Here is a 22,079-nt window from a genome sequence, read left to right as displayed (position 1 = left end):
AGGACTAAATCAGCAGCTGCTACGTAAATATTATATTTAAATCAACTGCTTCTGAATTGTCAGTGTAGATACCCTAGCACAGTCGGGGGGGGGTTCTTCCACAAATTTGGCAACTTTAAGATGTATGGACTTCAGCTCCCAGAATTCCCTAACGTGTATGTTGACTAGGGAATTCTGGGAGTTGAAGTTCACACATCTTAAAGTTGCCAAGTTTAAAAAAAAACGCTGCTCTAGAAGACAGATACTTGAGATGGTACAATTTTCCAGTATAATAATTAAGCAAACACCAGTATGCCACAATTTCAACCACCCCACTGTTTTTGAAATGGAGCGATTGCAAATGAAAGAAAAAAAGCCTCTTTGCCCTAAAGGCAATTCAGCATTATGGCTTCTGAGTTGAAAATCTGGTATGAGAAAGATGATTTTTATGGCAAACCTATCAGTCTCTGTTTTCATCTGGGAAAAAAAATATGGAAGGGACTGGTCTTTTTTATGTGGAAAATTAGATTTATGCCACTGATGGTTCAAGATGTCATCAGAAATACCCGAAAGAAAAAAAAAAGTTTGTTGTGGAGAAGCCTTAAAGTAACTCATGAGTCCCATGAAAAGAAATTCAATAAATGAGACCTAAAGTGGATTGAGCTAGAAGAAATAAATAGACTGAAATATGGTTTTAGTTAACACGGTAAAGAATATTTATCTTACAGGTTCTGTTTTTCTGCTCAGACTTTCCTTGTTGTTTTTGGTGGCTTTCTACTGTTCATTTTCTACTGAGGATTAAGAAAATGCTCCACTAAAAATGCCCGGTTGTGTTCCTCACAATGATTTCGAGGATTATAACATTGCCGTGAGCTAAACAAGTCTAAGTCTTGTTAAGCATTTTCCCACTGGATTCTAGGAGAGCCTTTGACAAGAGCTTTTCCCAGCAAATGAAGATAACATGGTTGAAGGGACCAATTCTGCAGAGCTGAGCATCTCGCTTACGTGGCTGAAAGGGAAACTGTATATCCACGGTTATATGTGAATAACCCTGAGCCATGAAATGCACCTCTATTTTACCCGCAAAGGGGTTGTGCACAAATGGAACCCCGTATGCAAAATCACTGCAGATGGGACACTGCAAGATTTTATGGAGTAACTAATTAAGAGCGAAAGTGCACAGTGGTTGAAGTTGTGGGACCACACCATCCTATACAGCCGGTCCTCGACTTACAACAGTTCATTTAGTGACCGTTCGAAATTACAAGGGCACTGAAGCAAGTGACACATGATCATTTTTCACACTTACGAAGTACAGCATCCCCAGGGTCACACGATTTAGATTCTGATGCTTGACAACCGGCTCACATTTATGACGGTCGCAGTGTCCCGTGGTGTGTGTGTGTGTGTGTGTCACGTGATCCTCTTTTGCAACTTTCTGACGAGCAAAGTCAAGGGGGAAGCTAGATTCAGTTAACAACCGTGTTACTAATTTAAGAACTGCAGGGATTCACTTAACAAATGCGGCGAGAAAAGTCGTAAAATGGGGCAAAACTCCCTTAACACATTTTTCCCCTGAGCAACAGAAATGTTGGGCTTCATCATGGTCATTAAGTGGAGAACTTACCTGTAATACTTGATCTTGAGGCACAGGATGTCAACCTCATGCCTCGTTTTTACTCAAACTTCCTTTTCAATCTCCCTCCCATTATGGGAAGTAAGAGGGTAGATTTGATAGATCTTAAAGGATTCCAGCAAAGCAATCTTTGCTAAATCCTTTGCAGCTGACCTTAAGTGAACTTCAGCAGAACACAATGTGCTAGGAGATCAGGTTGTGGACCTTTTTTGCCTTGTAAATAATTGAGCAGCACAATACAGATTCGGCTGCAACTCATCTCTGAAATAACTGGAATGTTTCACTTGCATTTCCCAAGCAGAAAATTAAGACCTCCTTTGAGAATTTTTTTTTTAAAGAACAGATAAATAAAGATAATTACTGAATTAATTAATGAGCATCTATATTTTATTGGGGATTTGTATCCCTCCAGTTACGGAGTATAATTTAAAAGCAGGCAGCAATGATTTTAGAATCATAAGGGCATAACAACATTGCCAATTGGCTCTTTGAATGAGGAAACACATAAGATTCCAGAAAAGGATCTGATGAATTATTGTAGTCAATAACGGTCCTCTTAAAGTCTGTGCGTTGCAGTTTTTATCTCTTTTCCAGTCCTGTTGAGCAAGTTTGGCTTCCTTAAAACCTAAAGAATGTCCTTCAAATAAAATCTCTTAGAAAATTTGGGCAGGAACTCCATAAGCACCATGGTTGGCAAACATTTCCTTCATAAATTGGGAATGAAAAGAATTCAATGGATGCTTAGATCACAGGGGTGTCAAACTGCCGGTCTGGTCTGCGGGCCGAGTGCGCCGAAACCGCGCCCACCCCATTGCCGGCAATGGAAAAAAAAGTCACGATATGTCACGTGACGTTGCGAGTTTGACTCCCCTGCTATAAGGCCGGGCCAGTTCTTATAGAAGTTATGAAACACAGGTTGTCCTCGACTTACAACCACAATGGAGCCCAAAGTTTCTGTTGCTAAGTGAGACAGTTAAGTGAATTTTGCCCCATTTTACAACCATTCTTGCCATAGCTGTTAAGTGAATCACTGCAGTTATTAAGTTAGTAACCCGGTTTGTAAATGAACCTGGCTTCCCAAAGGACTCGGCTTGTCAGAATAATAATAATAATAATAATAATAATAATAATAATAATAATAATAATAATAATAATAATAATAATAATAATAATAATAATAATAATAATAATAAAGTTGGAAGGGACCTTGGAGGTCATCTGGTCCAACTCCCTGCTCAGGCAGGAAACCCTATACCATTTCGGACAAATGGCTGTCCAGTCTCTTCTTAAAAACTTCCAGTGTTGGAGCATTCACCACTTCTGGGGGCAGGTTGTTCCACTGGTTAATTGTTCTAACTGCCAGGAAGTTTCTCCTTAGTTCTAGGTTGCTTCTCTCCTTGATGAGTTTCCATCCGTTGCTTCTCGTCCTGCCTTCAGGCACCTTGGAGAATAGCTTGACTCCCTCTTCTTTGGGGCAGCCCCTGAGATACTGGAACACTGCTATCATGTCCCCCCTCGTCCTTCTCTTCATTAAACTAGACATTCCCAATTCCAGCAACCGTTCCTTATATGCTTTAGCCTCCAGTCCCCTAATCATCTTTGTTGCTCTTCTCTGTACTCTTTCTAGAGTCTCAACATCTTTTTTACATCGTGGCGACCAAAACTGGATGCAGTATTCCAAGTGTGGCCTTACCAAGGCATTGTAGAGTGGTATTAACACTTCACGTGATCTTGATTCTATCCCTCTGTTAATTGCAAAAGGGGATCGCATGACCTTGGGACATAAATAGGAGTCAGTTGCCAAGCGTTCGAATTTTATTCACGTGACTATGGAGAATTCTGCAACAGACATGTGGAAAACCTAAGTCATTCTTTCCAGTGCTGTTGTAACATCGGTCACTAGAGGAACTAAATAAGTTGAGAACTCCCTGCAAAGGTGTGCCATCCTACCACACTGTTTTTAAGCCATGCCACCTGCGTAACGCTGCCAGGCTGACTACTGTGCCCCTTTGCAGGGCTGGCTCCCTCTAATATTCTGGAATGGGGCAAAAACAACGCCGTTTCCAATTCTTCGATGCAAAAGTTGGTGATCTACTTAAAGGACGCCATTCCTCATTTCCAAATGCGACCAGGCAACCACCACCCCCCAGCCCATTGTCAGCCCCGAAGGTTTTGCCCTTAAAGATACACCGAGGGAGAACTCTGTACGTGGCCAGAGACTCTCGACAGTCCACAAATGCATCCGGAGAACACAAGCCGGCAGGAATTCCTGACGCAGCCACGGCCAAAGCGCATTACGCGGGGAGGGCTCGTTCCCAACGGCAGCCCCCCTCGCTCGTGCCCTCCGGCGGGGCGCGGATTCGCGATCCCCAACGTCTGCCCGGCCAGTAACACCGGAAGAAGCGGGAGAAACTCGGTGCATGCTCAGAGACACGCGTGTCCTTCAAGGAAGCCTCCTCCGGGGCGTGGGGGCGCGCATTCGCGATCCCCAACGTCTGCCCGGCCAGTAGCCCCGGAGGAAGCGGGAGAAACTCGGTGCATGCTCAGAGACACGCGTGTCCTTCAAGGAAGCCTCCTCCGGGGCACGCACGCACCCACGCCTTGCCTGCCTGCCTGCCTTTCTGTGGCAACGCTGCGCCTCTTGCAACAGTTGCCGGGCGAGCCACCATCCTCCTGCGCCCCGGGGTGCGCGGAGACGCGGCGGCGGGGCTGGGGAAGCGGCGGGGCGGAGCCGGCAAGGAGGAGGCGGCGGCGGCGGCCCGGCGGGCGATTGCCTGCTGTCGACCTGCCCCTCCAAGCCGTCGCGTCACGCGGGGCTGGGTCTCGGAGCGCGGCGGCGGCGGCGGCGGCCTCCCAGCTCAGCCGTGGCCAGCGGGCGAAGCGAGGCGAGGCGAGGGCCATGGAGCCCGGACGGGATGCTCCTCGCCTGCCCGCGCCGCCGCTGTGATCCTCGGCCGCCCCAGCCGCAGCCCGGCGGCCGAGGCGCAGCGCGGAGAGCGGCCCGCCATGGACGCGGCGTCTGCAGCAGAGCCGCGGCCCCCGGGCGCGCTGGGACCGTTGGCGACGACGCTCTGCTTGGGTGAGTCGAGGCCAGCCAGCCCGCTCCGGCGCGGAATTTGGGGTCGTTCGGGGTGCCCGGGGGAGGGGGGGGAGGAGGTAGGGGCATCCCAGGCGTGGGGCCGGCGGAGAGCAGCCCCCGGGCTGGGCAGGTGGGGGGCACCTGGTGGTGGGACCCGCCGGAGGGGGAAGCCGGGCAAGGGCGCATCCGGATCCCCTGGCGCGCACTTGCCCACCGGCGTCCGCTCGATCTGGGCGGCCGGGAGCGCCTCCTGCGCAGGGAGAGCCGCAGACGGGACATCCTAGGGGACTCCTAAGGTCACACAAACCCTCCCCGAAAAAAATAATAATAACAGGAGCCCAGCAGGACCCAGTAGAGTAAAACTGAAGGTGCAGCCAGCTTGGAAAGAAAAGCTTCGAGGCGCTTTTGCGCGGGTAACTTGGATAGGATTTGCGCCGCTGGCAGGTCCCGAGTGGGAGAAGCGGGGTCGTGCATGACTGCAGCTCCAGCAAGCACGCGTGTTTTCCTCGTGCAAGGGCACTGCGGGATGAAGTGACATCAGCTTTGTTTGCTCGAGCGAAGGCGGGTGTGAGCCCAGCTGCCACACCAGGGGTTGTGTTCCGCAGTCGGAGTGTGTGTGTGTGTGTGTGTGTGCCCTGTGGGTTTTTTTTTTTTTTAAGGTGGGGTGGGTGGGGAGAGATGGGTTTTTTTTTTCTCACTCTGGAGCGTCTTTGGCTAAGTTGGTAGACAACCGCGAGGAAGGCAAGCCACGGTTCCATTTTTGCAACAAGTTTGGGCAGTTTCTGTTAGGGACGGCTTGATTTGGGGCGGATGACATCATAGAAATTCTATCGCTGCGTCCGGGACATTAAAAAAAAAAAGAGAGAGAGAGAGAACTTTTTATTAATGTAATCCATTGAAAATTTCCAGATATGAATAATGCATAGAAAAAGCATTCTTTTTAAAAAAAATAATAATGAAGAACTACATTTTAGAATAGATTTTTTGTTAGCTCAAAGGCAGGAAAAGCACTTATAAAGCCATTATGAGATAATAATGCAACTATAAAGTCGGTTACAAGCGTACCTGGGAAACCCATTCAGTTCACCAGGGCTTATTTCTAAACACTCTGGACTGTAAGGCAAACATTAAGTTGTGACTCTGTTGCAGGATGGAAAGGGAATCTAATTTAATGATTTCCTGGGCCAGGAAGTCAAGTAAATAGTCTGCAAAATTTCACAGCAGAAGCCAGGACATAGCAATAACTTTCCGGTCCTTACAATTATGACTCTTTGTGCGAACCTGTTCTTTGGCGTCCCTGGAATCTTCAATGTCTCTGCTAAATTTAAAAATTCTGGAACCCGTAATAAGGAATGCATTTTGCTCTCGAGATATATTTATTACACGTAATCGTCTATTTGGTCTGATACTGATTTCAGAAAAGCTGCAGTGTTATCGTCACAGGCTTTATGGCAGAGTTGTCTGAACATTGAACCAGGTTAATTCGTACCTGCTCATCTTTAGAGGATATAAGCGATGCACTGTGGATACTAATTATTTCAGCAATGTCAATCGCGGATAGTGGTTGAGTAATATCAGGATATGATGTCCTTCGCTATATTTGTTGTCTTTATTCTCTGTTTCCTGTGTGCTCCACTTCCTGGCTTCTCTCCTGCCAATTGCAACAACACTTATTTTTCCAGGAGTTTTGATAGAGAGACATTATAGAGAGAAATAGAGATAGTCTGCATAGCTGTTAGCAACCTCAGATTTTGATTTATTGTTAGTTATCAACGATGCACTTAAGAGAAGGCTTTTGTTTTGTTTTTACTAAATACTTCCTTTAGGATGAAGATGCATTAATGTGGATGAAATCTATAGATTTACTTCTTGGTAAGTGTGAGTAGGAAGAGTTAATTTGACTGACAAGACTTCTTTGTAAGTTTCTCCCTTTCTCTGTGGGCGAACAGCTCCCAAAGATAGTGTTGATTATCAGGTCCTTGATGCTGTCTGAGTTTAGTGGTTTTCTTGCAAGTCATTTCATTACCAAGCTAGGTAATATCATAGGTGTTGATTATCTTGTGGGCAGACAAATGGAAAGCCTAAAAAACATTTAGAAATGAGCCTTGCCATTTATGCTTAATTTAGGGCAGTGGTCCACAAATATTTTGTTGAATAGGAGTTGTATCTATCGGCATTTGCTGTTGTTGGACATTTAAAAATATTCATTGATTTGGCTTTGTGGATTTCCTGAAAGAGTCACTGGGATCCCCAGTTGTAGTAGAAGGACTGGCTGAGTCTGGAGGGCAGAGTCAAGTGAGTAATCAGCCTAGATCTTTAAGCTTGAATTCCATTGACTCTTATCTAGCCTCAATTTAGTGCTGCCCATTACTTGACTAGATTCTTGTGTATGGGCATAGTAATAAATCAGCTTAATTGGAACTTAAGGTGTGGTCCTGATTCTTTGCCCCTGACGCCAGTCCATACTTTGAAAACCACAAATCTAGGATAGGATCCCAGGGGAAGTCATTGATACTGGATACAACTGGGAGCCTGGAGCCGGAGGAAATTGAAAGTGAGGTGGGGTGAGAATGTATAAATGTACAGGATTTCTAGTTTTGGTGGATAAACAATGGGTGGGGAAAAAAAACAAAACCAGGGCTGTAAGCAACTGCCTCCCCTCCTTCTTTCCCCAGCTCCGTTTTTTTCTTCCTGCCATCAAAAGGAATGCTATTCTATAAATAGAAGTAACATAAAAAGCCAGAGTCTTTGGGAATAGTGTGATGTGGTTTTAATGAAAGGTGGCACTGCTGTAGGCTGTTGCACCATGGCTGGATTTTAAAGGCTCTTTCAGGTCACAACAAACATTCGGCAGAGCTTTGAGGAGTCTGTTGGGCTTTTGGTGGGCCTGTTCAGTGGAGCAAACTCGTTGTAGCGTCTTCAGGGAGACCTGGTTAAACAGCCTGTCTAGGTCCCGGAGGTCCAGAGGGAGGGCACATGAGGTCATGTGCATGTAGCGTGGGGTGTTTTAAGAGAGTGTTTTTGCTTCGCCAGTGGGAACTGGAAGTTTTTAAGAAGAGACTGGACAGCCATTTGTCTGAAATGGTATAGGGTTTCCTGTCTGAGCAGGGGGTTGGACTAGATGACCTCCAAGGCCCCTTCCAACTTTATTATTATTATTATTATTATTATTATTATTATTATTATTATTATTATTATTATTATTATTATTATTATTATTATTATTATTATTATCATTATCATCATCATCATCATCATCATTATATTATTATTATTATTATTATTATTATTATTATTATTATTATTATTATTATTATTATTATTATTATTATTATAAGGTTCCTGCTGAGATCTGGAGTCCTCCATCCTGTTGTCATTGCAAAGGTTTTTCTCCCAAATCCTGGGCTAGCCCGATTAGAAGCCCCCTCCTCTGGATGTGAGATAACAATCACAGAACAATCACAGAATAGCAGACTTGGAAGGGACCTCGGAGGTCATCTAGTCCAACCCCCTGCTCCATCAGGATGCCCTATACCAGTGATGGCGAACCTTTTAGAGACTGAGTGCCCAAACTGCCACCCAAAACCCACTTATGCATCGTCGAGTGCCGGGTGGGTGTGGCCCAGTGGGTGGGTGTGGCCAATTGGGTGGATGTGGCCCATTTGGTGGGTGGTAACGGCAGACTGGGTGGGACTAAAAAGTTCAATCAATCAATTCCAACTTTGCGAGATCTTTTTTTTCCCCGCAACAAGTTGAAATTGATTGATTGAACCTTTTTTTTTTTTTTTGCACACGGCGGCGGAGGCCTAAAGCGAAAAGGTTTTATAAAACCCAGCTGAAGGCCTAGGACTGGGGCAACAGCGTGCGTGCCCACAGAGAGGGCTCTGAGTGCCGCCTCTGGCACCCGTGCCATAGGTTCGCCACCACTGCCCTATACCATACCATTTCAGATAAGTGGCTGTCCAGTCTCTTCTTAAAAATCTCCAGTGATGGAGCACCCACAACTTCTGTAGGCAAGTTGTTCCACTGGTTAATTGTTCTCACTGTCAGGAAGTTTCTCCTTAGTTCTCTCCATGACCCCTTGTTTCTTGTCTTGCCTTCTAGGGCTTTGAAAAATAGTTTGACCCTCCTCTTCTTTGTGGCAGCCGCTCGAATATTGGAACATTGCTATCATGTCACCCTTTTTTTCACTAGACTAGACCTACCCAATTCTTGCAACTGTTCGTATGTTTTAGCCTCCAGGACCCTAATCGTTTTTGTAGCTCTTCTCTGCACTTAAAACATCTTCCAACTTCCAGGTTCTCTATCTTCTTTCTCTTTCTTTTGTTGGCTTGGTTGATGGTTGTTTCCTGTCCTTATATTCTCTGATGTATCCTGAGCCGCCTAGAGTCATTTGGAGTCAGGACCCATCAAGTCAATAAATGAAGTAAAAGGACAACATTGTGACGTGTTGTCATTGTGGCTTGTACCGACAGCCTAGTCTGAGTCTTCTGGAGTTGTCCTTGGGATACTGCACGTGTCTCCTGCTAAGCTGCTGTTTGCATAGGCAGGGACTTTTGATTAAGTTGCATTAAACTGGCTTGGATAACATGCTGAGCTACAAATCTCACATTACGCATTGCATTACATGCCACCATTACATGCTTTGCTGGCTGAGGAATTCTGGGACTTGAAGTCCACAAGTCATAAAGTCGCCAAGATTGGTGACCCCTGAGCTAAAGTGTTAGCAGGAAAAGATCAGAAAGCGCTTGGAGAAGACCAAATCTGGGAGATGCTAGGAGGTGTCTAAAAAGGTTGGGGAAGTCAGAGAGAGAAAAGCAGGGTTTAAAAATCACAATGTTTTGCAGAGGCGATGGAGATGCAGCAGGCACCAGGGCGACTTCCACCCGTCTTAAAGTTGCCAAGTTTGAAAAACGCTGGTGAAACAGGTTATATCTAGGGAGCCAAATGTAGCTTATATAGACCGCAATTAAGCAAATCCTACTTCATCAGGGTTAACACTTCCTTGATATAGATCAGGGCTCTCCAAACTTGGCAACTTTAAGACTTGTGGACTTCAACTCCCAGAATTCCTCAGCCAGCCAAAATCCTAATTTTTTCCCCACAAGACTTCCCACTTCACAAAACTTTGCAGGTATATGCCTCATTCTTCTTACTCATCGTTCTTCTACTTCAGACATCATGAAAAGCTAAGCTCAAGCTGGCTTGTAAGCGACATTTACAAAATACATCCAATATAGGCATGTTTTTGATCAGTATCTTACTGTAAATGCCATCATCGTAACATCTAATTCATGTTTTTTTGGATTTTCAAAACAGTGAATCTCTTCCTGACTGGGAAAATTGAGACTGCGGTCCCTTCCTTAGGTAAGTTAAATTTCCTTTTAATTACAATTTAAGTTTCATAGTCTCCTTGGTGACTCATAAACCATTCCCGGATAAGTGTCCTGTTAAGAAAAAAACGGTCCCTTTCAGAATATGTGAAAATAGGGTGATGCTTTTAATATTGCATAAAAGCATTGATCAAAAAATAATGCTGAGATGTTCTCTCTAGGACTTCCTTAACCATTCACTCATCAGATGGTCAATAGCATCTCCTTACTCTGTCTGGGGTCCAGAAACAACATCAGGGCAACAGATTTTAGAACTTCCCCGCCTCTAAAACTAATTTTGGAAAAGTAAAATGTGTGTCAGTTTAGAAGAAGATGGGGTGAAAAAAATCAATCACTTCTCAGGATCAGCTGATCTTTCTTTCTTTTTCTTTTTTAAATGTACTTAGCTTTGCTTCTGAATTCTGCTTGACGATGAGAAACTCTTTTAACTAGTTTTGCATATCGTGTTTATTTCTTTGGCTTGCTTTGGGCAAAATCCTTTCCTTTTGGCAGTCTTATTTAGGCTATTGATCCTCTCGTAGAAAAAAAGCCTATCCCAGCGCATTTCAGCCGGGCAAACAAAGAGTTTAGTAAAGCAGAAGGAACGGGAATTGATCAAGGCAAGATCAACCTGGCGATATTTTTCTCTGGAAAGGCAAATGCTGCGGAGGTTTAACTCTCTGTTTCTGATGCTACCTTTCATAGCCGCTTGTAGTGGAAAACCAGAGCAGCATACAGAACGGCGAGGGGTCATCTATAGCCCTTCCTGGCCACTCAATTATCTTCCGGCTATGAACTGCAGCTGGTACATCCAAGGAGACCGTGGCGATGTCATAACTATTAGGTAGGTGGTGTGATTTGTTTTTTAAAAATGTATTTCCTTGTTGAATTTCAGGTGTAGTTGAGGTTTGCCTGTCATGGAGGTTTCTTCTGTAGTGCTTTTCCCAGAGTTAAAATGTGGTTTTAGCGTCAGATGGGCTACATGATCAAACTTAGGCTGAGCGAGAGGCAGGAACCGTGCTCACACATCGCACTAAGCTATGGTCTGCTTTAAGCATGGTTTGATTGACCTGGTTGCGTGTTACAGGTAGTCCTTGACTCAATGATCACAGCTGAGCCCCCAAATTTTCGTTGCTAAGTGAGACAGTTGTTAGGTGAATTTTGCCCCATTTTACGACCTTTGTGGCCACAGGTGTTAAGTGACTCACTGCAACTGTTAGGTTAGTAACACAGTTGTGAAGTGAATCTGGCTTCCCCATTGGCTGCTTGTCAGAAGGTCGCCAAAGGGGATCACATGACCCAGGGACGCCGCAACCGTCATAAATACATGCCAGTTGCTGAGCATCTGAATTTTGATCATGTGATCATGGGGATGCAGCAATGATCATAAGTGTGAAAAACGGTCATAAATCCCTTTTTGCGGTGCCATTGTAACTTTGAACGGTCACTAAACAAATGGTTGTAAGTCAAGGACTATCTGTACTGTATGGTACAGGGAGTCCTTTGCTGCTGTACCATACCTCATGTTGCAGGGCTGAGGATATTCATACAATATCCTCAGCCCTAAGCATAACTTGTGTTCATGCAACTGGCTGCACTTAAAGAAGTCAACAAAATTCTGAGCTAAGATGGGGCTGATTTCACGCAACATCCTGAGCCACAAAGTACACAGCCTTTTGTAGCCCGCTTTAGTGTGTTGAGACAACCTAGCTAGTAAATAACCTGACCTAAGATGGCCAAAACAGTAATGCAGGATTAGATATTTTGTATCAGAAGGTATAAAAATAAGAATGCATTTGATTAAAAAAAATATTTGTTGATAGAAGTACAGACATTTTTACACAGTTGTAACACCTCAATTCAACAGACCCCAATTTAGGCCCAACTTCAAAGACATCCCACGAAAATAATGAACAAGCATCCAAAATAATCTGGAACTTAATTATGTCAGCCATTTACACCACTGAGTAATAGCAATAGCAATAGCACTTAGACTTATATACCGCTTCACAGTGCTCTCTAAGCGGCTTACAGAGTCAGCATATTGCCCCCCAACAATCTGGGTCCTCATTTTACTGACCTCGGAAGATGGAAGGGCTGAGTCAACCTTGAGTTGGTCAGGATCGAACTGCTGGCAGGTGGCAGTCAGCAGAAATAGCCTGCAGTACTGCATTCTAACCACTGCGCCACCACAGCAAATGATACGCATCACTCACAGCAGTTTGTGCCTGTTTGGCTTTTGGTGCCATTGACAAAATTGATGTGAATGATGTCACGTGATGTAATGCACCTTCAAGAGAAATGGAGGCCCTTTCCCTCCACCTGGTTTAATGAATTAACGTTTCACTCTGCCTTCATTTCCACAAACAAAAGGCACCTTGTTTGTAGCTCCTAAGCTACAGCTTATAAAAATGCCTTTGCCGGTTAGTCGTCGTTGCTTTCTTCGTTACAAGCTGTCAGGCTCCCTCTGGCTGAATCAGGTGAAAATAACAAGAAGTAAATTCTTTAGATATTAACGAAAATAAAATACAGATAGTCCTCGACTTACAACGGTTCAGAGTTACAGTGAAGCTGAAAAAAAGTGCCTTGTGACGGGTGCCCCTCACACTTATGACAGGATCCTGGCAGGGTCCTCCTCCCCACTTGCCCCAAAACCCAACAAAATACACATTTCTGAAGTTCTTGAGAAGGTCAGGAGGCCCATCCTTTCCAAAGGTCACCAATCTCTGAGGGAATGCAAGATGTGAACCAGGTTGCTTTTCCTTCATTTGTATGTCTTCTTTTTTTTTTTCTCCATCTTTTTGTCTTGGTAGTTTTAAGAACTTTGATGTGGAGGACTCTCCCAAATGTTCCATAGACTGGTTGATGATGGGTCCTTCTTCCAAAGGGGAGGAATACAAAGTCTGTGGATCTTTTATCCCTCCTTCGTTCATCTCTGCCAGGGACCACATCTGGATCTTTTTCCACTCAGATCCATCAAGTTCAGGGCAGGCTCAGGGATTCCGCCTTTCTTACATTCGAGGTAAAATCTCCTCTGTTGATTCGTTCCATTTCTGGCTATCATGTCTGTGGGAGAGATTAATTCCATTTCACCCTTGCAAGGCTACCGGGGCAGGCTTTCCGATTAAGAGAGGACAATGAACCGGAATAAGCTAGCATGCCTTAGAGTAAACCAGAAATAAACTCACATCTCTTGGATCCATGCCCAACACAATTCTCACTGTGACCCAGTTCGCACTGCGATGTGCGTGTGTCTTGATTTTGGCTCAGCATGTTGCATGAATATAAACGGCCCCGAAGGTTTGCAGACCAGGTTTATGGCTTCCTCCATTACATGAACTCAACCCATCATTTTTGTTCAACAAATATCGACCGACCATGGCTTAATGTGATGTGTGAACCCAGCCCTAATCCTGGCTTCTTTCGTGCCTTTTGTCAAGTCCTGTGGGTGATGTCCTGTAAAACAAAGCTATAAAGTGATTTATGAGTAGAACGTTCTGCAAGTTAAGAGATAGAACTGAGCTGCATGGAGCAAGTTGGAAGCTGAAGGTTTCGTTTGCCAAGATAGAGCCTCACTGTTGTGTTATGTTGCTGTGTTTGTGAGACTGACCCTCGTTTGTCTCTTCACAAGGATGCTGCTAGTGGAGAGACCAGCGAACAATATTGGGCTATAGTTTAGTTGTGGAAAGTTTTAAACAGATGAAAGAAGGCAACAGCAAACTTGTTTTGTTGGCAAGAAGCCTGCTTAGATGTGTCTATCGAGCACTTAGTTCAGGTGAAACGTTACCTTTAATATCAGGACAGCAACCAGAGGTCACTCCATACTTACACTCCATGTAGTCCATACCCTTTATAGCTTTAATCCCACTTTAGGCATGAAAACCAGCTGGTTGAGTTTGGGCCAATCACCAGGAGACTGGGAGTTCTAGTCCCGCCTTAGGCATGAAAGCAATCTGGTAAAATTTGGGCCAATCACCAGGAGACTGGGAGTTCTAGTCCCGCCTTAGGCATGAAAGCAATCTGGTAAAATTTGGGCCAATCACCAGGAGACTGGGAGGTCTAGTCCCACCTTAGGTATGAAAGCCATCTGGTTGAGTTTGGGCCGATCACCAGGAGACTGGGAGTTCTAGTCCCGCCTTAGGCATGAAAGCCATCTGGTTGAGTTTGGGCCAATCACCAGGAGACTGGGAGTTCTAGTCCTGCCTTAGGCATGAAAGCCATCTGGTTGAGTTTGGGCCAATCACCAGGAGACTGGGAGTTCTAGTCCCGCCTTAGGCATGAAAACCCACAGGGTGGTTGTTGTGGACAAAATAGGAAGAAGGCGCATTAAGTACGTTCTTTGCCTTGAGTTACTTACAAAGTAAAAAAAAGGCAGGATAAGATTCTAATACACAGATAAATAACTAACGCTTGCAGCAGAAGTTTCTAACTCTTCTCCCTTACTTCGCAGGAAGGATTGGCCAAGCCAGCTGCCAGTCGGATGAATTCCACTGTCTCAATGGCAAATGCATCCCCACCACTTGGAAATGCAATTCCATGGACGAATGTGGCGATAATTCCGACGAGAAAAACTGCAGCCTCCCCCCATCGGAGCCCCAGTCCAACGTCTGCCCTTCGGGGACGTTCCAGTGCAACTTCGCCCATTCCACCAAGTGCTTGCTGAACGAGCTGAAATGCAACACCGTGAAGGACTGCAGCGACGGCTCCGACGAAGAGAACTGCCCCGATCTCTCCTGCGGCAAAAAGCTGAGCAATTTCTACGGGTCGTTTGCGTCGCCAGATTTGTTCCGCCTGGACCGGAGTCGGGCCGACCTCTGTTGCACGTGGCGGGTGGACACCCAAGATAACCGCCACGTTCTTCTGCAGCTCAGCTTGCAGCTGGGCTACAAGGATTACGTGAAGGTGTACGATGGCTTAGAGGAGAAAGCGGACAGGCTGATGGAGACGCTCTCGTATCGGAATAACAAGCACTCGGTCAGCCTGGAGTCCCCCAAGGGGCAGATGACCATCTTGTACTACGCCTGGTCGAAAAGCACCGGCCACGGGTTCAATGCAACGTATCAGGTCAAAGGGTACTGCCTTCCATGGGAGCACCCGTGTGGGGACGATGAGGAGTGTTACTCCGATAAGCAGCACTGCGACGGGTGGTGGCATTGCGCCAACGGCAAGGACGAGGAGAACTGTCCGGCTTGTCAGAAGAACGAGTACCCCTGCGAGGGCAACAGCGGCTTGTGCTACTCCTTGCTCGACCGGTGCAACAACCAGAAGAACTGCCCCAACGGGTCGGATGAGAAGAACTGTTTTGTCTGCCAGCCGGGGAACTTCCACTGCGGCACCAACCTCTGCATTTTTGAGACCTGGCGTTGTGACGGACAGGAGGATTGCCAGGATGGCAGCGATGAGCACAACTGCTTGGTGATCGTGCCGCGGAAGGTCATCACGGCTGCGCTGATCGGGAGCCTGGTCTGTGGGCTGTTGTTGGTGATCGCCTTGGGTTGCGCCTTCAAGCTCTACTCACTGAGGAGCAGGGAATACCGGTGAGAGGATGCTGTTAGGACTGCTTTTAAGCGGGAGAGGAGGACGGGGAGGAGGAGGAGGCCAAATCTTGAAAAATGAAATACAGGCAGTCCTCAACTTGTTTAGTGACCATTGGAAGTTACAGTGGAACTGAAAAAAGGGACTTATGACCATTTTTCACACTTATGACCATTGCGGCATCCCCATGGTCATGTGATCAAAATGGGCAACTGGCATGTATTTATGAGGTTTGCAGTATCTTGGGGGACCTCGTGATCACCCTTTGTAACCTTGCCAGCCGGCTGCTGACAAGCAAAGTCAGTGGGGGAAGTCAGGTTCCCTTTATGACTATGTGATCCACTTAACAACTGCAGTGATTCACTTAACAACCATGGCCCAAAAAAAGAGGATAAAATGGAGCTGTGAATCACTTAAGAACTGCCTTGTTGGGCTCAATTTTGCTGGTGGGTTAGGGTTAGGGTTGCTCACTAAGCGATTTGTTGTAAGTCAAGGACTGCCTGTAGATGCAAAGAAGGAGGAAGTGACCCACCCTGTCCGCGCTGATGTTACCCGGTCAGTTTCTCTCCTTTTTCCCTCATTCCTCTTTTGATCCTGATTCCAGGGCCTTCGAAACTCAGATGACGCGCCTGGAGGCAGAGTTTGTAAGGCGTGAAGCTCCTCCTTCTTACGGGCAACTGATTGCACAAGGCCTCATCCCTCCCGTGGAAGACTTTCCCGTTTATAACGCATCACAGGTAAGGGATTCTCTCTGGAGCCATCTCCCCAGTCCTTGCGATGCGAGTCAAGAGTGAAATGGATACGTCCTTCCTTTTCTAACCATAGAGTCATGGTTAGAAGTCTAAAAGATGCTTCTGACTTGTCCCAAAGGTGCTTTTTCACGAGGCAACTGGACTTTTTTGGTTTTCCACTCTCATCCAAGAAGCTTCTTCAGCTCTGACTGGATGGTGGGGAATGGAAGGATTTATACTCCATTCCCCACCATCCAGTCAGAGCTGAAGAAGCTTCTTGGATGAGAAGTGAAATGTCTTCAAAGAAAAACAAGGAAGTCCAGTTGCTGCCTAAAAAAAACTTTTGGAGCAACCATGACCTGGGTGATGGAGAATCTGTATAGACCTCCTTCTTACTTGAAACATTTTTCCAGTGTGATTCTCCTCCGAGCTACGTTCTAAGTTTGACTTGCTTGGTTTAGGCCAGGGGTAAGCAACCTTGGCTCTTTTATGACTGGTGGACTTCAACTCCCAGAATTCCTGAGCCGGCATGGCTCAGCTTGGAAACCTCTCCCTTTTCCCTCAGCATGGCTGGCTCAGGAATTCTGGGAGTTGAAGTCCACGAGTCATAAAAGAGCCAAAGTTGCCTACCCCTGGTTTAGGTGAATCCTGTGCTGTAAGAACCCAACTTTGTGATATGTGGTATGCTTGTCCCTCAAGTGAGAACTCTGCATTGATTAATTTGATGATTCCTTGATTTGTTTTCTTGGCGGTCCACAGTACAGGTAGTCCTTGACTTACAATCCTTCGTTTAGTGACCGTTCAAAGTTACAACGGCACTGAAAAAAGTGACTTATGACCATTTTTCACACTTAAACCGTTGCAGAATCCCCACAATCACGTGATCAAAATTCAGACACTTGGCAACTGTCTCATATTTATGACGGTTGCGGTGTCCCGGGGTCACATCATCCCCTTTTGTGACCTCCTGACAAGCAAAGCCAAGGCGGAAGCCGGATTCACTTAACAACCTTGTGACTGACTTGACAGCTACAACGATTCACTTAACAACTGTGACAAGAAAGGTGATAAAATGGGGCAAAACTCACTTAGCAACTGCCTCGCTTTGCCACAGAAATTTCGGGCTCAGTTGTGGCCGTACGTCGAGGCCTGTCTGTAAGTCAGACGCTTGCAAACCCTTAGAGCAGGGGTGGGGAACAATGTCCCCTTTATGACTTGTGGACTTCAACTCCCAGAATTCCTCAGCCAGCCATGGCTGGCTGAGGAATTCTGGGAGTTGAAGTCCACAAGTCATAAAGGGGACCGTCCTTCCCCACCTCTGCCTTGAAGTTTTGATGAAATTGACCAGGGGAAATATGCGGGTTATTTGTCTTTTCAGGCTTCCATGCTGCAGAACATCCGAACGGCCATGAGGCGGCAAATGAGGCGCCATTCCTCAAGGCGTAGCTCTTCTCGCCAGCGTTTGGGCAGACTCTGGAACAGATTCTTTCATAGGCCCCGAGCGAGAGGAGGCCAGGTTCCACTTTTGCAACCTGCCCGTACCTCCCAGACGGTCCTGGGCGACGGGATCCTCAACTGTACAGACGGGATGCCTGCCGAGAGTCTCCCCGCTACTCCTGAAGGCGCTTGTGGCCCACCTGGAGGGCTTTCCGAGCCTGGGAACAGTCCCTTGGCCTTGGAGGCAGAAGCAGCAGAAGGCCCGTCCGCTGGGGAGAGCGTGCCAAGCCCTTTCCCAGCTGCTCTGCCGGACGCTGAGGGCGAGCACAGCTGCAAGGCCGAAGAAGCCCCCGAGGGCAGACTCGCACAAGCCGGCAAGGCAGATTCAGGAAGAACATTTAGGGACCCCTTGCTGGAACGAGTGACAGAAATTCACCAGCGCGACAGGCTGGCATGTGGCAGGACAGCTGGAGAGGGTAGACCGTCTCAGCGGGATCAGCCGCAGAGGGAAGAGCCGCATCACCCAATGCCCTTAAAAAACTGGGAGTCTGGGTACCCTGAAGGCCACGGAGCCGTCCCTTTTTGGGAGGAACGCCAGCCCGGTGGTGACCCGCACTCATGTCACGAAGAACCTTTTGGCATTCACCCGATTTGTTGCCATTCCATGCAAGTGCCAATAGCCCCCTCCCCTCTCCCTGCCCCAGAAGTCAGTCCCAGCGATGACGAGTCTTTGCTGGTGTGCTAAAGGGTCACGTTCACAGGCAGAAGCCCACCATAACCTTGCGTGCACCACGACCAGGCAAATAGCGCAGGTCCCGTAACCCACGTCCTAGCTGCAGTGACACCACGGTGCACGTCACCTCGCTAGCTCCACCATGCGCGTGCCGCGGGAGGATACCCCCCCTCACCTACACCTCCCCCTCTCCTTTGTCTCTTTCTTTACAGCATGTCTATCTTAGCAAAGAATAGCTTATAGACAGCCAGGGAAAAAGAGTGCTATAGTCTCTCTCTCTCTTCTCCTCGTTCAGTTCCATGATGCGCTGAGGATAGATACAACGGTTGTCTGCCTCTAAGAAATAAGGAGGATGACAAGAGGTAGGCTAGATCTGTTACCAAAGCAACGAGAGAAGCCGCATGGCTTGAGTTCAAAGCAAGCAGGAAACATGCAGAACTGTCTCAGACACTTTCCTAATTCTCCTGGGTAGAAGAAGCAGGGGGAACGTCCAGCAGAATCAGACTTGCAAGGTTCCGTTACTATAGCCAGTCTCAATTAAAAAAAATAGTTTTAGCGTTCCCATGGAGTTGATTCCTTATCTGGATTACCTGATGGGTTTAACGCTGCCTGGGTGGCTTCATGTGATGTGCAAAAAGCTGTTCAGACCATTGCTTGGGTTTGGATGGAGTACTATGGGTGAACCAGTTGTGATTTATTCAATAGGCCATGCTTAAGCCAGCTTTTAAGTATTAAGAGCTGGAAGCTTGACAACCCCACCCTTGCCCCTCTTGGATCATTTGACTGTGTATTTGTGGCTAAAGAGTGGATATGCACAAAGTTTACTGAGGTTGCCCTTTTGTCCGTTGGTTGCTTTGAATGCAAGGCTGGGTGTGATACCCTCGAATAAGTAAGCATATCCATAAGTAAAGAGAAGCCACACATGGCCCACGTTGACGTGTTTCTTGCTGCCAAGAAAAAGGTCACTCAAGTCTCTCTCTTTTCTAGATCATCAAAACGTGAACCCCTGGTCCATCTAGTTCAACAGTCTGTTGTCACATTGACCAGCCAATTGACCAGGGAAGTCCACTAATCTCCTAGCACAGTGATGGCGAACCTTTTAGAGACCGAGTGCTCAAACTGCAAACCAAAACCCACTTATTTATCGCAAAGTGCCAGGGCTGCATCAGCATTGTGGTGCCCTTGGGCGTGGCCCACTGGGTGTGCACGGCAGACTGGGTGAGCGTGGCCGGGGCCAGGGTGGCAGGGGCCAGTCCCTCGCCATCTCCGGGGCATCCCAGGGGGGCCAATGCCGCTTGCTCGCTCACTTCCTGCCCTGTCGCTTCCAAATGCCACGTGCTCGCTACTCTGGTGAACTCTGCTGGGGCAATGGCACGCGTGCCCACAGAGAGGGCTCTGAATGCCGCCTCTGGCACGCGTGCCATAGGTTCGCCACCACTGTCCTAGCAGATGGCCTTCAGAGGTAGCTCCACTGCTATCAAGGCTAATAGTTATTGATCCTCAACACTTCCATGAATTGGTTCAACCCTTTTTTGAAGCCACCCAAGCATCACCTCTTCTGACAGTTGCTGCAATTCTTCCACTATTTTCATTATTGGGGACTTCTTTGTCCCTTGACTTCCCAATCTGCACATGCTCTCCAGGGAAAGAAATCACTCAGAGTGATTCCCTCTGCAGGTTCACGGAAGTAAACCCAACCCAACACAGCTCCTCTGCCTTTTGAGTGTAAGTTGTGGGTGCTATGGAGATAACCCTCCTCTACCCTCTTTTGTTTGTACCTGTCTGTAAAATGGGTCCCCTCTGCTCCTAGAGATGTGAGCTTTTCTACGATCTGTTCAGAAGCTGTAGGAGACATGGCTGGCTGACAGGGCTAACGCAGGGCCTGTGCTGTTATTACTGGGACTGCTTAAGTGAAAATTCCAATTATTGCCAATTTGTAATATTGGTCTACACTGGATAAAATGTGTGATGGGAAACTGAGCCCTTGGAGCTGCATTTCTTTTATTTCTTAAAAAAAATAAAATAAAAATAAAGCTTCACCCACTCATTTGTTTGTTCCTTTCGTGACAAGAAGTCAAGAAATGTCCAAGACTGTCAATGGTTCTGTCTGGTACATAAACAGAAGATTGTTTTATTGGCTGCTAGGCCACTAGAATAACAAGCCAACTTTTTGAGATAGTAAGTCGGATCTTAAGTCTCATTCAAGTAGCAATTGCAGTGTTGGGTGTGATGCTTCCATTTTTCAATTTCGCCATTTTAATCTTGTATCTTGTATCCCCTTCTCTGATTTTTTGAGAAGAGGCCAATTTAAAATGTTGAGAAGGTTTAAAGCATTTCTGGTTTTGCCTTTGAGTTCTGTGAACTGTCTTAATGAGGTTTTTCTGGTGTTCATCAGAGAAAAACTCAGCAAATGCAAGGATGCTGATCTTTAAATTGTTTATCCTGTAAATTTGTGCTCTCTCTCTCTCTCTCTCTTTTTCATGCACTAATGGACAGTTGCAAACTGTCAACTTTTGCCTTCTTCCCCAAGGTACAAAATTGGAGGCTTCATAGCCTGTATACTATGTGTAGAATCCTTGGACGCCAAGCCCCCCAGGGGTCTTCAAAAGTAATTCTTGATGGAGAAAATAACTACACAAAAGATGGAGAAAATAACTACACAAAAAGAGAAAAGCAGGGGTGGGATTCAGCCAGTTCGCACCACTTCGGCAGAACCGGTAGCTAATTTTTTGTTGCCCAGACCCAGAACGGACTTCCGGAAGCGGCATCCACACAGAGAACCGGTTGTTCACATATTTGAATCCCACCACTGCAGAAAAGGTTTAGTAATGTTTTTCAGGTACTGGATATATTGTACAATTTTGCATGGCGATATGGGCATATCATGCCGTGATGATGGTAATTTAAAAATTGCCAGAAGCTGGCAAAAGGACAAACTGTGTAATCCTTCTCTTCTTTAAACTAGGCACACCCAGTTCCTGCAATCATTCATCGTATGGTTTAGCCTCCAGCCCCCTCATCCTCTTTGTTGCTCTTCTCTGCGCTCTTTCAAAAGTCCCAACTTCTTTTTTTTTATATCATGGTGGTACAATTGGACATAGTATTCCAAGTGTGGCCTCACTAGTGCAACGTGGTACTCTGTACTGTGGTATGAAGTACTTCAGTGGTTCTCAACCTGTGGTCCATAGACCCGGGGGGGGGGGCGTTGTCATCACAGGGGGTCCCCGAAGGCTTGAAGAACTGTTAGTTTAAATCTTGAGTTACGTCTTGGTGGTCCGGGGCCACAAAAGCTATTTAAAGGGGGTCCGTAGTGAAAAAAACGTTGAGAACCACTGAGGCATTGTATAAAGCAGTAATAACCAGCCACGGCGTTGCCTTAAAGATGTGTTTGATTTTCAGAGGCAGAGTAAGAAGAGAGGTCCTCCATTTGAAACTTGGCAGAAGCTTTACAACAGTGTTTATGAGTTTCAAAACAGGTGGTTGGTAGCAACATTTTTTATACCAGGTAATCTCAACTCGCACATAAAATGCATCACGAAAAACAACCCACTAGCTCGTTTTATTTTTATTTTCCTCC

General features: G+C 46.4%; 1 protein-coding gene across 1 annotated transcript; it reads left to right on the top strand.

Annotated features, from left to right (window-relative positions):
* Positions 1-4,621: 4,621 nt before the first annotated feature.
* LRP3 (LDL receptor related protein 3) lies at positions 4,622-18,655 on the top strand. The gene is made up of 7 exons (XM_015821672.2): positions 4,622-4,694; positions 10,014-10,061; positions 10,772-10,910; positions 12,880-13,088; positions 14,517-15,603; positions 16,206-16,338; positions 17,711-18,655. Exons 1-7 carry the CDS (start codon positions 4,622-4,624, stop codon positions 18,512-18,514), a joined length of 2,493 nt encoding a protein of 830 aa, XP_015677158.1. The 3' UTR covers positions 18,515-18,655.
* Positions 18,656-22,079: the final 3,424 nt, after the last annotated feature.

Source organism: Protobothrops mucrosquamatus, unplaced genomic scaffold, assembly GCF_001527695.2.
Source record: "Protobothrops mucrosquamatus isolate PMUCROS unplaced genomic scaffold, P.Mucros_1.0 scaffold1379, whole genome shotgun sequence".
Lineage (NCBI taxonomy): Eukaryota > Metazoa > Chordata > Lepidosauria > Squamata > Viperidae > Protobothrops > Protobothrops mucrosquamatus.
The sequence above is the reverse complement of the archived record's forward strand: the minus strand, read 5'-3'. Positions and strand labels throughout refer to the sequence as shown.

Excerpts from the sequence above, each read along its gene's own strand:
- LRP3 (XM_015821672.2), top strand. The coding sequence starts at position 4,622 with ATGGACGCGGCGTCTGCAGCAGAGCCGCGGCCCCCGGGCGCGCTGGGA. Across the intron at positions 15,604-16,205 it reads CTGAGGAGCAGGGAATACCG|GGCCTTCGAAACTCAGATGA; the intron begins GTGAGAGGATGC and ends TCCTGATTCCAG. Across the intron at positions 16,339-17,710 it reads CCGTTTATAACGCATCACAG|GCTTCCATGCTGCAGAACAT; the intron begins GTAAGGGATTCT and ends TTGTCTTTTCAG.